General features: G+C 36.8%; 1 protein-coding gene across 1 annotated transcript in view; it reads left to right on the top strand.

The window, feature by feature from the left end:
- The first annotated feature begins 6,055 nt into the window (after positions 1-6,055).
- The window catches only part of niban2a (niban apoptosis regulator 2a), a 39,050-nt gene continuing 28,568 nt past the window's right edge, over positions 6,056-16,537 (top strand). Inside the window, exon 1 of the mRNA XM_033976302.2 lies at positions 6,056-6,244. Coding sequence (XP_033832193.1) covers positions 6,190-6,244 — 55 coding nt within the window. The 5' untranslated portion in view covers positions 6,056-6,189. The remainder of the gene's footprint in view (positions 6,245-16,537) is intronic.

The following is a 16,537-nucleotide window of genomic DNA, read 5'->3' as shown; positions in this document are numbered from 1 at the left end:
AACTAGGCCTACGTCTCTGAATCTGAAGGGGGAAATGTGTAATTTTTGTGTTGTCATGTGTGAGAGATTAGCCTGTAGTTCTAGTTTAGTCCTGGTCTGGTCCTGGTTTTAGTCCTGGTTTATCTAGGCATTGGGTAGTCCATGTTTGGTCTTAGTTTATCCCTGGACTAGTCCTGGTCTAGTCTTGGTCTAGTCCTGTCTGGTCCTGGTTTAGTCCTGGTCAGGTCTTGGTTTAGTCCAAGTCCAGCCCTGGTCTAGTGCTGATTTAGTCCTGGTCTAGTCCTTGGTTAACACATGTTTACTCATGGTTTAGTCCTGGTCCAGTCCTGCTTTAGTCCTGGCAAAAAAATCCCTTATCTTGAATAAGCCTAAGTCTCTAGGACTCACCTGTCTGAGCCCACCCGACACACTGGGCACGCTCAGAAGTGCTATGTGCACATATGCACAGTTTGAGCCAATCAGAGACGACTCAGTGAGGGGAAAGTGCCCTGACTGGTTTTGCTGTCATGGAAACACAGGAAAGGAGGGTAAGGCCATTATTGGACAAAACATGTACATTTTGTGACAAGGCAATTTTGTTACAGATACGAGAGCAAAAGAGTACACAAGTAAAAGGATCACATAAAAAAATCTATTTAAAGTAAAAGTATTCAAGTACACAGTTTAAAATGTTCTTTGAGAGTAAAAACTAAAACTAATTTGTACAAATTAAAGCATGAAATATAGTGATCTTGGTAAAGAATTTATTTTGTCAATCAATTTCTCAATGTTTATAGACTTTTTCTATGTATATATTTGTTTTCTCAAAGCCGGAAGTTGAACTCAAAACCTTCAGTCGGGATTAACAAGCTAAACAATTTTGTATGGTTACACGCTCTCAGATGTAGTGAAGGGGAAAAAAAATCCACTATAAAATTGACTTATGTAAATTATAGATACCTAAATGTTTTCAGTACTTTTACTTTTGTATTCAGTTAGTTATTTTCTGCAACTGGAATTCAATCAACTCTAAAACATAAAAAATAAAATCTTTTTAGTCTGAACTACTCCCTCTAGCATCTATTCCTCTTCTTTTTCTTTCCTCTTATCTTTTGTTGTGGTGGAAAGCAACTACTAACCTGTTATGTATTTCATTTGTACTTTCAAAAAAAAAGAGCAGAGCAAAGTAAAGACAAGAAGAAACTATTGTTGCACACTGTGTACATGTGTGTGTGCATGTGTGTGTGAGTGCGTGTGTTTATGTGTGAATGTGTGAGTATGGGGTGAATGAATAATGTACGGAACTGGAGAGCGAGCGAGAGTCCGAAAAAACAGCTTTGTACATGAGCACCAACCCTGTGAATGTAGGTGTTTCTACATGGGGAGAACAAAATCAGAGCAAAAAATCCACGACAGAAGAGCCAAGCACAAATTGTTCCCCAGCAGACACAGGCTGAACGACTCGGTCAGGTCACATGGTAAAAAGCTGGTTTGCAGGGGCAGCCAGAATGTTCCCAGGCCAGTTGAGAGACATAGTCTCTCCATCCTTTCTTGGGTCTTCCCCAGGGCTTCTTTCTGCTCAGAACACCTCTCCAGGGAGGCGTCCAGGAGGCACCCGGGATAGATGCCCGAGCCACCTCAGCTGGCTCCTCCCCATGTGGAGGAGCAGCGGCTCTTCTCTGAGCTCCTCCCATGTGACTGAGCTCCTCACCCAATCTCTAAGGGAGCACCCAGCCATGCTGCATTTTGATCACTTGTATCCATCATCTTGTCCTTTTGGTCATTACCCAAAGCTCATGACCATAGGTGAGGTTAGATTGACCAGTAAATCAAGAGCTTTGCATTTGAACCAGGGCAGCCTTGGTCCAACATGTACTGAACAGGTCTGACTTACTGCAGAGAACACAGGTCCTGTTTCAGTATCACAAGAAACGGACAGCACTTAGCAAAGGGCCCTGGAACCCATATCCCCAGAGCATCCCCCAAAGGACACCACGGGGGACAGTCAAATATCTTCTCCAGATCCACATAGGCTGGTCACGATACTATACTATACTATATTGACTTATCGTTCAATATATGAAAGCTGGAACAATATTTTTGGGGGGTCAGTATTTATTGTGTGTACTATTTCTTTGCACTACTAGGGAATTTGTGGTTATTTTTTGGCTATACAACAAGATTTAGGCTGTAAAAGGTTGAATAAATTACCTCTGAGTCATCATAAATACAAACTTAGTACTAAAGGGTTTCATTCTGCTCTTTATTTATTACAGCTCATGAATTAGTTTCAGTGTTATCATCTGCATTTTCTTAATCAATATATCACACTTCAACAAGAGGGCCTTTGAGTCGGGTACACGGTAACCAGCGCTGCATAAATATATCATTTCGGTGTATTGGCACTCAGGGTTGTAATATATTGGCACCTTTTTCTATTCTTATCTCCCTGTGTGCATGACAATTGATGATGTCTGTGTAATCCCTAAGTTGTCCAGGTCTGATCCATGGCAAAATACAAAGTTTAAATGTGTCAAGTGGACAAATCGTTGTAGGAGTGAAGACGCTGCTCATCCAAGACGCTTCTTCAGCAAACAAAAAGAACAATAGGAGGGCCATTAAAGGTTGGATAATGTTGTTAAGGCTGAAACTGGAGACAATAGGTGTTTATAGTTTCAGCGTAGTCAGCCCCTCCCTTCTGATAGATATAAGGCAGAGTACACCAGTAATCTGACCGGAACTGAAGAAGTGGATTGTATGTGCAGCGAAACGTCTTCACTCCTACAACGATTTGTCCAGTTGACAGATTTAAACTTAGTCTTTTGCTATTCCAATTGATGCTTAAATTTGCAGAGTCTGTTCCTCAATGTCCTACCACATTCAACAACCTAAAGTCCAGCACCAGCAGCCAATCATTACTCAGCCTTTCACATGAGCATGGCCTGTTCATGTACAGAGATTGAAAAAAACTTGGATGTGTTCTCAGGTTAAGGCTTTGACAACACAGGTTCATTCTGTTACTGTAGTACCCTTTTTACACAATAAAGTACTTCTGACTTTTAAGAGGAACTAAATTATTTGAACACAAAACGTTTGCTTCCACATTACTCTAAAGCATTGGAAACTGGAAAGGACAGGTAAGATAATGCAAGAATATGTTTATATATTTTCTTTTGTTTAACTATTAATATCTCTGTAATTAACGTAGGCCTTCTATAAATTTCTATAAAGTTCTGTCAAAAAACAAAACAAAAACAAATAAAAAAAATAAGATGATATGCAGTGGTGGGTAGTACTCAGTTACATTTATTAGAGTAACTACAAGAACAAGAAATTGTACTTTTCAGAATATCTTTAATTGAAGTAACAGTACTTTTACGTGAGTAAAAGTTTTAGTTCCTCTTCCCACTGTGAGTAAAGTCCACAAGTGACAAAAGCTTTATGTCGACAATATGAAATAATTTATATATCAAAATCATCATCACGATTATTTTGTCACACGTTAACGCAGGTCAAGGGCATCGGTCAAAATCACATGCTTAAATTGTAATTAAAAACTGTAATCGCTGCCCAGCTCTAATTTGAACATTTGTGTTTCTTGCACCGCTCTTTCAGATATGATTTAGTTTGTCTTATTTTTGTGTCTATCCTTTAAAAATACCAGATTTTGTGCATTATTTAAAGTTTTGTCCTTCAAATTACATTAACTTTAAATTATAAATCAGGTGTTACGTCCTGACAATTACTTTTACTTGAGTAGTTTTTTTCCAAATACTTTTTTACTTGAGTAATTTCTTGGGCCACCACTTTGTACTTCCACTTGAGTAATATTAATTTGAAGTAACATTACTCTTACTTGAGTGCAATTTTTGGCTGCTCTTCCCATCTCTGATGATATGAAGAGTTAATTTACAAAAACATGATATTTGATTAAATGCCAAAGACTTACAATTTACTGTTTGTCTGGCAGTGTTTTAGAATCTGTTTTAGAACAATAAAATCACTTACTAGTTTTGTGACGATGTGTGATGTGATATGACATACTCCCAGGTGGGGACAAGAGTCAGTTTTATCTATTTATTACATTGAATTTTAACATGAAACATTCAAAAGGTAAAATCACAAATGCAGAACCTCATTATTTCTGTTAGCGATTAGTCCCAAGAGGTGAGCTCTTGGGACTAATCGCTATTTGTATTACCACAAAGATCTGCATTTTAACAACGTTCATTTTAGCTTCATCTGTTTTAAATATTATTGTTCTACAGAATGTTGTGATGTCATCTGAAACGCAGCAGTACCTTTTTGAGCAAATCCCATCTATGCTGTTATTAGCCTAAAAAATATGTGTTGGTATTAAAAAGAATATATATATATATATATATATATATATATATATATATATATCAATCAACATTTCAATCAACATTTATTTGTAGAGCACTTTACAACACTCAAAGTGACCAAAGTGCTTCCCAGTAATATATATATATATATATATATATATATATATATATATATATATATATATATTCCCTCTATCCTGCAGAGGTAGGAAGAGTAGCCAAAAATTGTACTTAAAAAAGAGTAACAATACTTCAAAATAATATTACTCAAGTAAAAGTACAGGACACTTTGGAGGGACTATGTCTCTCGGCTGGCCTGCGAACGCCCTGGGGTCCCACCGGAGGAGCTGGTGGACGAGTCTGGGGTGGTTGAAGTCTGGGAGTCCCTGCTTGCACTTGCACTGCTTCCTCTATGACACGGCCCCGGATAAGCAGAAGAAAATAATGGATGGAAGTAAAAGGACAAAGTAGTGGTCCTCCAAATTACTCAAGTAGAGTAAAAAAGTATTTGCTTTAAAACAACTGCTCAAGTAAGATGAACTGAAAGAGTAACCGTCGGGATGTAATATCTCATTAATGGTTTGAAGTGAATGTAATTTGGAGAACAAAATATAAAATAATGCACAAAGTCTGGTATTTTCAAAGGATAAACACAAAAATGGAACAGACTAAAACATATCTCAAGTAAGACTACTGTTACTTCAATAAAATACTGCTCAAGTAGGAGTAAAAGTATGATGCTTGAAAAGTACATCTGAAGTCCAATTTCTCTGAAAAGTTACTCAAGTAAATACAAAGTCACTGACAGTTGAAAAAAATTCTTATCTCTTTTGTTTCTAAATATTTTTCTTTTATTTTTTCAGAGCATTTAGAACAACCCTTCTGACATTAATATGAGCAAATATAGCACCGAGGAAGGAACCCTCATTGTATAGTGGTACTTTGAGTCACATGGGTCAAATTCAGAAGCCCAGTGTTACCTTTGACATTTTAATACCAGAGATGCCTCAAGCGTAAATGCCATTAAAGGAATAATAATTTGTTTTCACACAGAGTGACAGGGGGCAGTATGTGTCTCCACAGACCTGACTAGTCCCGATTTCTTCCTGTGGGGCGATCTTAAAGAAAAGGTGGTTGTGAATAAACCTCAGATAATCAAATAAGATCAAATAAGAGCCATAAGCCTGGAAATTAAGTAGTGATAAGTTCAAGTGTAAGTGAACAATTATAACCGTATATATTGCCAAAAATCTCGCAAGGTTCAGTTTACCTACTGCTAAAATTTGGTGAGTATTACTTAAGAATTATACGAGATTTAAAAGTGTATTAGTGAGTACTACCCACCGCTGCTTCTGTGCGCAATACACTATATGTCCACAAGAGGGAGCCATTGTCTTGTGCGCCAGGTTTGAACCATGCCAACTTCCCACGAGTAAATGTAAGGCTTTAATTGACCAACTTTACAACGTTTTCATGGTAATAACTTATCTGAAACGTGACTTAGCAATTGAGAATTTTCAGTTTTACTATTTTAATGTTAATACTCACTCGTTGTTGGTTCTCTGACAGTTTATTCTGCCCCTGTGCTCACTTTTGTACAGCAGTAATAACATGTCGCGCCGGTGCCAGTGGATGTCATGGCCACACCCCGCGCTTTGCCACTGAACACGTCCGACCAGTGATGAGTGCCGTGGGTGTGCCTGCTCCCTCTGGGCCGCTCCTCTCCCCGCGGTTGGTTCTCTGGTTCAGGCTCCAAAAGAAGGCAGAGAAGGCAACCCGAGAAGGAGCGCAGATTCCCGGGAGGATCGGAGCCTGAAGTGTCTCTGTCTGGAAGTTTTGGATAGTTTGAGGAGCGCGCGTAAAAATGGGGGACGTGGTTTCCTCACATTTGGACGAGAGCAGGAGGGAGATGATCTCAGGTAAGACGTTATTTAAGGTTGGATTTTAGAAATGTTCTTTTTTTTTTTATCAGAATGATTATTATTTAAAATACTGAGTTGAGGATGAATGAGATTTTCTGTTGCAGCTTTGTGCCATTGTAGAAAATATTTGGCCAGATTTGGTTATGATGATAGTATTTCAGTTACCACTAAGTAAACTAGGACAAAACCAGGTCCAAATCAGGTCTAACCCAGGACTAAATCAGATCCAAATTAGATCTAAACCAGCACTAAACCAGATCCAAATCAGATCTAAACCAGCACTAAACCAGATCCAAAATCAGATCTAAACCAGGACTAAACCAGATCCAAATCAGATCTAAACCAGGACTAAACCAGATCCAAATCAGATCTAAACCAGGACTACACCAGATCCAAATCAGATCTAAACCAGGACTAAACCAGGTCTACACTACACCAGGAATTAATAGTAGAAAACATTTGGCTATTATACATAAGTATAATAGCCTATAATAGGCTATAATAGGCTATTATACATAAGTAAACTAGAACTAAACCATTTCTAGTGAACTAGAACTAAACCAGATCCATATATATATATATATATATATATATATATATATATATATATATATATATATATATATATATATATATATATATATATATATACAATATCATCACCATGTAAATGAAGGTTAAACCAGGTCTAAACTAGGACTAAACCAGATCTAAACCAAGTCTACACTAGTATTACACTAGAAATTACCCAGACCTAGAGGAAAACAGCACTACTCAACCATACTCGACCATAAGTTCAAACCATGACCTAAAATGTTGTGATAACCTTCAAGGACTATCATAAAAGATAAAACTAAAGTCTAAATCTGAAACTTAACAGCACTGAGCTATGTTTTAATGAAGACTTTCCCAAAACATGCATAAAATAAGATAAGATAAGATATGCCTTTATTAGTCCCACAGTGGGGAAATTCCAGTATTGCACTGCACAGTTCAAGAACAGCAGGAAAATGGTAACATGCAAAAACAAGATAATAGATAATAGCTTAAAATAATTATAAAATAAACTTAAAAAATAAACTAAAAATAGACTCTAATGTAACACACTGTTTCTTATTATGTACAATAAGAGTAACATAAAATGTAACATAATAAAGAACATATTACGCTGTTCTCTGATCTATGCTATAATGTTGTTTTCTCATCAAAAACAGACCTGCAGTTGTGTTTTGTTTCATTCACACAAACCCTGCATATTTAGGCTTAGGAGTTATTCTCTCAAACTGAAAATACTCAGTTTCATGTTGTAATATAGAAAGTGTTTTAAAACTCCATACACCTTCACTAGAATCATTTGGATGATTTCAGACCTAAAATTGCTCATCTCTACTGAACTAAAGGTAAAATGTAGCTGTTAACTTGAAAACTACCGCTTCACTCATGACAAGGTGGAACAGAGCGTTTTGAGCTTTAGAGATGTAGACAAACTAATAATAAAGGGTTACTGAAACATGTGTAAATGAAACAAAACAAAACTCCAGGTATGTTTATGAGGAAATAACAACATTATAACAAGACTTAAAGCTCACAAGGGTCAATTTTGTGTAATATAAGATCTTTAAGAGAAAATATATGCCATATATGCACATTTATGGTTCATTCTGGAGAAGAGAGGAGAAATGCATTTGTATTATAACTAAGTGAGAGGAATAATAATATGTTACACACCTTAATACAATAAAACAGGTTAGAATCACTTACAGACACAGCACCCACTTTTCCCATGTATTTTTCAGCAAAATTTGTCAGTCTGTTTTTTGATAATTAGGAAGTGCGTGTTTGCATGCTAGGTGTTGTTAGCTTTACTGCAATGACAAAATTTACACTGCTCTCCGAGAGTTGTGAAAAGCGCTTGTAAACTCATCGTCGCGAATAATTAGGATGGTCGGAATAAGATAAGTGGGGAATATCTTTGGACCACTGCAAACGGTTTAAAATGGACCAGTTTTACATTTTAAGGTCATCAAAGTCAAGTGCAGTGCCTTTGAAAATTAAAAAATGTATAATTAAAAGCTATTGGCATTATGAGGCAGGCCGTAGACATTTAAACTCTTCCTGTGAATCATGTTTAGTCATTTTGGGTGTCAGCCAAATACTTGAAATACGCACATAGACCAAACAATAACATGACTTTATAAGGAAGCTGGGGACTGGTACTCACCTCACTGTGCCCTCACAAATGCCTTCTAATTAGGTTTTTTTCTAATTATGACTTGGTTTGGTGGGATAGTACGTGTGGTAAATATTTATCATAGTTAAGTGGCAGTTTGTGGGGAAAAAGTTGAGGAGAAAAGTACAAAAATTCAGTTGCAGTGGTGATTTCTGGTTGTATTTACACTAGATACTGATTTGAGCAGGTATCGATACTAAAAAAGTCACATTCACAGGACAGAAATGAACCTTTCCTGAAAAGCTTTAGAATGATCTTGAGCTGCATTAGAACAAGTATTTAAGGCCTCATGGTAATATAAAAGAGAATACTACGATTTAATGTTGAAAATCACATTCTGTTGTCTAAAGAAAGAGTGTTTTTATTATCATCGTGGTATCAGAATTGGTATTTAGTATCGAGTAGGTAGGTAGAACACTAACACAAAAAATTCCATCCAAAATGCAGTGACACTTTACGCACAGGATGACATTTATCGGCCAGTTTAAACCTTTATACAAAATAAAGGTGCTGTCATTTATTTTTATTTGCCAAATCAAAACTATTGTGCACATTAGGTTTGTTTTGTCATTATTAACATTATGGTTACTAGGTAGAAGTTATGGAGTGACCTATGTGTGTCATATCTGCTGCCCATGTCCAACCAGAAAGTAAAAAAATATATAATAAATATAATAATGTTAACTATGTTTGAGTGAAATGAGTAGCCTAACTTGTCACTTTAAGTCATTACACTTTTTACCAATAAATACTCCAACAAATACTGTAATTACTGGTAAACAGGTGTGGGCAAAAATGAAGTAGCTTTACCTGGCTGATTCCTCTGAGGGCTCGTTTGATTGGTTAAATGTACCTGTCAATCACTCAGAGCAGGATGGAGGCGGACCACTTGGTTTGTCATAACACAGGACACAATAGGAAGTCTGTATTAGCTGCTCAAATATCAGAACCATCCCAAGCGTTACTGTCAGTAGGGCTGGTTAATATAATAAAAGAATGTGACTTTTTAGCATCGATACCTGCTCAAATGAGTATCTAGTTTCGATGCTTGTTTTACATTTCTGAACGCAAACAATGCAGACCTATAATCATTGATATTTAACATAAAAAAGTAGCCCAATGTCTTCCTCTGAAGTTTTCCGTCTGCTCCAAACCTCACGCTTTTACTGACAGAGGATTGGCTGTAGACTTTTCCACTACAAAGAGCTAAGCTTGATTAATAGCGCAGCCTTACCTGTCAGCTATTACACTGCACAAAACAACAGTAGCCTTTTAGAATATAACAATGGCTTAATTACAGCAAGGAATATCTAAAATGCCAATCAATCATCCGCAATTGGCTCTGTGCACAAAAGAGCCAGCATGAAGTAATAATTAAAGATCATGAACTCTTCACCGGAGGACACTTCTTTGTTTAGAAAAAAAAATATGTTTGTGTCTCAATACTAATCCTAAGGCTAATTTACACTTACAGACACTGCACCCAATTTTTTTTTAGCAAAATTTGTCAGTCTATTTTCCGATAGTCAGGAGGATAGTCAGGTGTTAGCATGCTAGTTGTTGTTAGCCTTACTGCTAACAACAAACTCATCGTGGTGAATAATTAGGATGTTCGGAACACAAAAGATACGTGGGGAATAACTTTGGACCACTGCAAAATGTTTAAAATGAACTAGTTTCACATTTTAAGGCAGTCAAAATCAGGTGCAGTGCCTTTGAAAAATAAAAGACATTATAAATATAAAGACGCCACAAACTGAAGTATTCTGATATTTAAAAACAATCGGGTGGTCTTTATTTAATTAATTAGAATTTTAATAGGCTTTTTATTTTATATTTTATGCATTTAATAAAAGTTAGCATAAGCTTTGAGACACTCTGAGCAATTATCATTAGCGTACAGTTTAAATGTAATGGAAATCTTATAGCTGAAACAGAGCTTGTGGAAGTGATGTCTGTGCATACAGCAAATATTTAAGGTACAGAACAAGTTTAAACTGTATTTCAGAACATTTTCCAAGGGAACAGATTAGTTTTATGTCATACTGTGGAAGATTATAGCCAAAGGAACAACATTGTCATGGAAACAAGCAGGAGGAGTCTGGTTTGTGGAGGTGCAAGCCCGCTCACATTAAAGCTGTATGTTTTTCAGCGCAGTAAGATGAAAAAAAACAACAACATTCTTTTACTTTTGGGGTGAAATGGCTGGCTTGAATTATGTTTAAGGGAGTTTTGAGGAGATTATAAACCATCTTCACCCATTCAAAATCCATGAAAAGTCGTGGAAACTTGTCCAGTTAGATTAAACAATGAAAAGGTGTAGGCTATAATGTGTAAATAGTGTGTTTAAAAGTTTAAAAATGATCATTTGACGAAATTCGCTACGTGTCAATGACTTTCAAGCGTCTGCCCTCAAATGCAAATAGTCCAACTAGACGCGTTTGGTGTGATTTTGACACTACAGTCTGTCCCCTGCTTCTCATCTCAGCCCTCACAGTAGTACAGAAGTGGTGACAGTAGTAGAAAAACTTGTACTGACAGTAGTATTAACTGTGGTATTGAGTACTGGTGACTTTGTGGAGAATGCGAAAAAGTGCAGTAAAATCCATGTCCAAACCTCACCTACGCCACACTGACAACTGCACAGGAGACATAAAAGAGACATATTCTGCTAAATTGGATTATTACTTTTAAATAATATTGGTAATTTCGAAGGATTTCTCCAGATATTGGTATCAGTCCAATTTTGAACATTTTGTTGATATTTGGTGCTGATATTTTTTCTGCACTGCTCCAGTCTGTGTGAGTTATTCCCAGTTTGTTCTCAGTGAATCAGATTAGTCTTTTTGAACAGAATCGTGAGAGAAAATGTGTATATCCAAGATTTACATTTTTCTTTTCTTTTCTTTTTTTTTTTTTTTTTTTACAAAGGTTAACTAGTAACTTAACATATATTGGGTCTGCACTATAAATATTTAAAGAGTTGGTATTGACAAATATTGTTTATTGGCCACAACAGCAAGACAAATATCATTATCGGCTCAAAAAAACCAAAACAAAAGCGAAAACATATCGGACCATCCCTACTTTTAAATAAATCATAAACTATCCATCTAGTCAAATATAGTTTTTATGTTAACTGAAACACAAACCAGAGCCACACACTTTGGGTTTGCACATCTTACTGCTAAAAGGTGTTGGTAAAAAGTGTAATTAGGCTATTGCACGCCCCAGTTAACAGACTTTTCTAAATATGCCGGCGCTAACTATTATGTCTGACATGAGATGATTCTGCAGCTCATTTCTGAAAGTTTTCAAACGAGGTACGGCATGTTCATTGGTTGAATTGGTAAAACTTGAGTCTGTGTCCTCGAAAAGCCATCCTAGGTTAACTTGTGATTGCAGTGACATTTTTAAACCAGCAGGGGCACATACCAGTCCCCTTATTTTCTTTAGCGCACACGGTATACACTTCTGTAATATCTGGATAAGAGCTCCTGTCATTTGTCTGTGACCCCGCCCTGGCCTAACACTAACCCAGAGGCATTGGTGGAAGAAGTACTCAGTTTTGTTATTTAAGTAAAAGTACAGACACCAGAGCAAAAACATACTAAAATAAGTATTAAAGTACCAGTTTAAAAAAATACTAAAAGAGTAAAAAGTAAAGTAATTTGCACAGATTTTGAGATTTAGTGAAGCTTTAAATGTTGTGATTTTGTTAAAGATTTTTGCTGAATTTTGTTCAACAGAAACAATTGAATCGTTTTTTTTCTAGCTGTTTCTCTTTATATATTTTTCTTTGCTCAAATTATGAACTTGATAAAAAAAAAAAAAGAAGCTCAGCCTACTCAGCAAGTCTCAAACTGTAATGAAAAATACTTGTATACTTAAAGTGAAGTAAAGGTAAAAAATATTCAGACAGATTCCTAAATTTTTTGGTACAGTGCTTTACTACTTTTACTTTGTTAGGTTCCACCACTGCTCAAAGTCGGCCTGCCATCCTGGGCCATCCTCTGTAATGATACCTCTCCCATTGAACCGTGTGCTTTGTGTATGCGAGTGAATCACAACTTGTTAACCGCTCATATACTCTCCTATGTTTTATTGTCTTGTAATAAAAAGACTCAATTCAACCATTGAGTCTTGTCATGGTGCTGTGTGGGGTTGCCAGATGTGTCCTCATTTCACAACAAAATGTTCAGTTATTTAAAGGTACTGTATGTAGCTGTTCTGGTGGATGGGTTTGCCAAGTTGTCTCGGTGGAGATGTAATTGCTTAGTCTGGAATACTGCACTATACGGTATTTAACTTATCTATCTTTACATTTTATTACTTAATATTTCCTGGACCTGCGTTTCTCAACCTGGGGGTAGAGGCCGCAAAATGATTTCACGGGGTCCCCAGATGACATTGGGAAAATTAAAAATGTATACAATAGTTTTAAACAAGGCTTGACACGCCTTAAACGCAGTGGTATGTGTAGATTCCTATTTATTGACTTGCGAAATTAATTTGTCTAGGGCTGTGTCATGAAAATAAAATCAAACATTAGACAGATCATCACAATCTTGACTCCATGGAGATGTAAAGAAGATTAAAGCCATTCTGTGAAACTGATGTAACTTTTCTGGTGGAAGGAATGCTTGTTTTTTTAGATTGTGTGTTTTTTAAGGTACTTTTACCAACAAAACCACCTGTATTTTAATAAGATCGATGGGTATAATACTATCAATGACAGAAAAGTGGCATAGTGCAGCTTTAAGTGTATGTTTCATGGCAGTTGTTTGTTGGTGGTAGTCCTGTGTTTCTCATTTTCTCATTTGCGTTGCCAGTTTCAATGCTGAAATCCAGTTGTTTCAAACCTAAAAGGGACTCTCTCTGATCTGAATCGTCACAGCACCTGCAAAGTATGTAAAGTATAATAACATTCATATCAATAATTATCTAAACTTCAAATATCAGATGCCCCTTAACCCTGACCCCATCCATGTCTGGTTCAAGTCATTTCCTGTATGTACGTCAGAGCTCTTTAAAAATATCCTCCTTCATTCTTAGCGTCTGCTCTGTGGGAACACTGCGCTCTGAGCCGTACTCATGTGGTCTGCTCCACATGCCGTGCTCCACTGTCTGAGCAGAGGCTGGCTAAAAAAACAGACTTTTAGCATTTTATTTACAAATATAAATACTGCAAAATATATATTCATATTTTTAATTTGAAAAGAAATATAATCAAAACCAACAGAGCCAATAAAAAACTGTAATGTGTGTATTATTTATTCAAAGCCCCACTGTGTATATAGCTATAAAAGAGAGTGTGTGTGTGTGTTTCTGTATGTGGATGTGTTTTTTTTTCTCATTTTGGTCGTGTTTATTGTACTGAAAAACATGCGTCCTTACTGTGAGCGGGCTTGCATCTCCACAAACCTGACTCTTATTTGTAGGCCTAATAATTTGCCTTTGAAGTTATTACTTTTTCAACCTTCTACAGCTCAAATCTTAGCGTATTACCACAAAATACCCCTAATCTCCCCACTTTTTTTGCAAAGAAATTGTACAAGTGGTGGTAAGTCGATGTAGTAATCATCATGACAGGCCTACTTATTTGGTGTCCTCCTGCACGTCTCCCTGCAACTGTTGTTCCCTTGGCTTTAATCTTTCATAGTATGGCATAAAACTTGTCTACCAGAATGTTAGGGTTAGCCACCACCAACATTCACACACACGTCACATTCATACTTTTTGGGATTTGAATTTGGGATCTCACAATGGCACCTGATTTTCCCAGTGGTCTCCCATCCAAGTACTAACCAGAGCCCGTCCTGCTTACAGCTTTTGACGTCAGATGTGATCGTCTTATCCTGAGTGCGTCTCAGGAGGCAGATAGTAATTTGCTGAAGCAGCCTTGAATCAGCACTTTCACATTTGCCAGGACGTCGAGTTAGGTGAATGTTTGTTTTCATTGGCCGATTTAATAAGTCCTCCCCTGTCTCCCAATCTCATGTCTCCTGTCCTGTATCCTGTTCCATGTCCTGTCCCCTAGTCTGTCCTCTCAGCTGTTTCCTCTCTGCTTCTGCTTTTTCCTGTGGTCCATCCAAAACTGTCCCGTGTCCACATCACCACTGCTGACCAGGCACAATGAGACCAGCTTATGTGACTTTTGAACTGCAGGACTGAAGGACCTGATTTTCACTGTCTTACTGTCACTTTAAACTGTTTGCAATGGTCCAAAGTTACTCCTCACTTTACTAAAACATTCCGAGCTTCCTAATTATTCACCTCAATGAGACGGAGCAGGGCTTTGTTGTCACGTCACTACTAACAATACCTAGCATGCTAACAATACACCAGCTTTACTTCCTGGTTCGCAGCATATAAAAACCTTATATAATTAGAACCATGCTTTCTTTGGGAACACAGCTTGACCACAGAACGGATCCAGTGATGGTTTATGGGCTTAAAAACTGCGCAGAAGTCTGTAGCTTTACCTATGGCGCAACAATCTGGGCAAAATGCGAACTGAGCTTTTTTGAGGCTCAGAGAAGACGACTTTGGATTAATGGATTAATGAAACAAGTGTGAATATAGTAAAATACGAGGGTCATTCAATAAATAAGGTGAATTTTTTGGTATAAGGACTTTTAATATACATAGAAGTTTACTTTTTTTTTTTTTTTTTACTTGTTTTTCACATGGATTTAATTTCTTTTGCAGATTAAAAAAAAAACTTTGAGAGTTTTGGCGATTAACAAAGATGGCCAACCAAGAAGCATGCTCCAGGATTGAAGTTTTTGGTTGCTGAAGGTGCAAACCCATATTCATAGGAGAATGTCAACTGTGTCTGGTGCCACATGTTTCAGCCAAAAAAATGTCTACAAGTGGCTAAATTGTTTAAAGAAGGACGGAGCAGTGTTAAGGATGAAGGCAGGGAGGCCTACAGAAGTGAGGTCTCCTGAGGTGATCGAACCAGACACAGTCGACATTCTCCTATGAATTTCAACGGGTTTGCACCTTCAGCAACCAAAAACTTGATAACTGACCGCTGTTCAATCCTGGAGCCTGCTTCTTGGTCGGCCATCTTTGTTAATCGCCAAAACTCTCAAAGTTTTTTTTTTAATCTGCAAAAGAAATTAAATCCATGTGAAAAACAAGTAAAAAAACAAAACAAAAACAAAATGTAAGCTTCTATGTGTATTAAAAGTCCTTATACCATATTTATTGAATGACCCTCGTACATCTCTAGGTCCGTATTTCATGAGGGGTTAACAGTATAACATGGTTCAAAATGCAGAAAACTTTTAATCTTTTTAACTTTTTAAAATTTAAAACAAATCACATTCACAAATATGTATTTTCTGACTGGCTGGATTGTATTAATAATGACAAAACATAATCAGTAAAAGCATGCACAGTAGAACCTTTAATTTATCACTTGTACTTTTCACAACTTTCAGCCATTGCAGTAAAGCTAACAAAAACTAGCATGCTAACAGTGCAGGTCCTCATTATCAGACTACAAAAACGCTTTATAATTAGATGCAGACAGCACAGCCAAAAGATGCGTGTACAATATTTCTGTACTGGGGCAAGGGGCACCTTTAACTTAGTGCTTATATTATGACATTATATCCATGTAGTAAATGCAAACACTTTTTATTTCCATTTCTATTTCACACTTTGCATAACATTCTAAGAGGCCTCTATGGGATGCTTTACTGGCTGTTTTACATTTGCACATTTTGAATATTTTTATTACAGCAGTTCTGAAAAGCAATGGTCCATTACCGTGTTGAGCGTTAAGGATGTAAATATACAAATATAAGGGTTAGGGATGGGTGATTTATCTTTGGCACTGATATAACCATCCATTTAACTTTTCCAGTCACCTGCAGTTGCTTGTTTCCATGGAGATGTTATTGTTTTGCTTGGAATGTCCCACAGTATGGCAGTAGATGAAAATATCAGCCATTTATTTCATGATGAATACTTTTATTTCTAAATAGGTAGCTTGAAAAACAAACCCTTACCTGTGGGCGGGTTCTAGATAAGTTTAAAGCAATACT

The sequence above is a fragment of the Periophthalmus magnuspinnatus genome, chromosome 12 (genome assembly GCF_009829125.3).
Source record: "Periophthalmus magnuspinnatus isolate fPerMag1 chromosome 12, fPerMag1.2.pri, whole genome shotgun sequence".
Classification (NCBI taxonomy): domain Eukaryota; kingdom Metazoa; phylum Chordata; class Actinopteri; order Gobiiformes; family Gobiidae; genus Periophthalmus; species Periophthalmus magnuspinnatus.
Note: the sequence above shows the minus strand (reverse complement) of the source record. Positions and strands in the feature narration are given on the sequence as shown.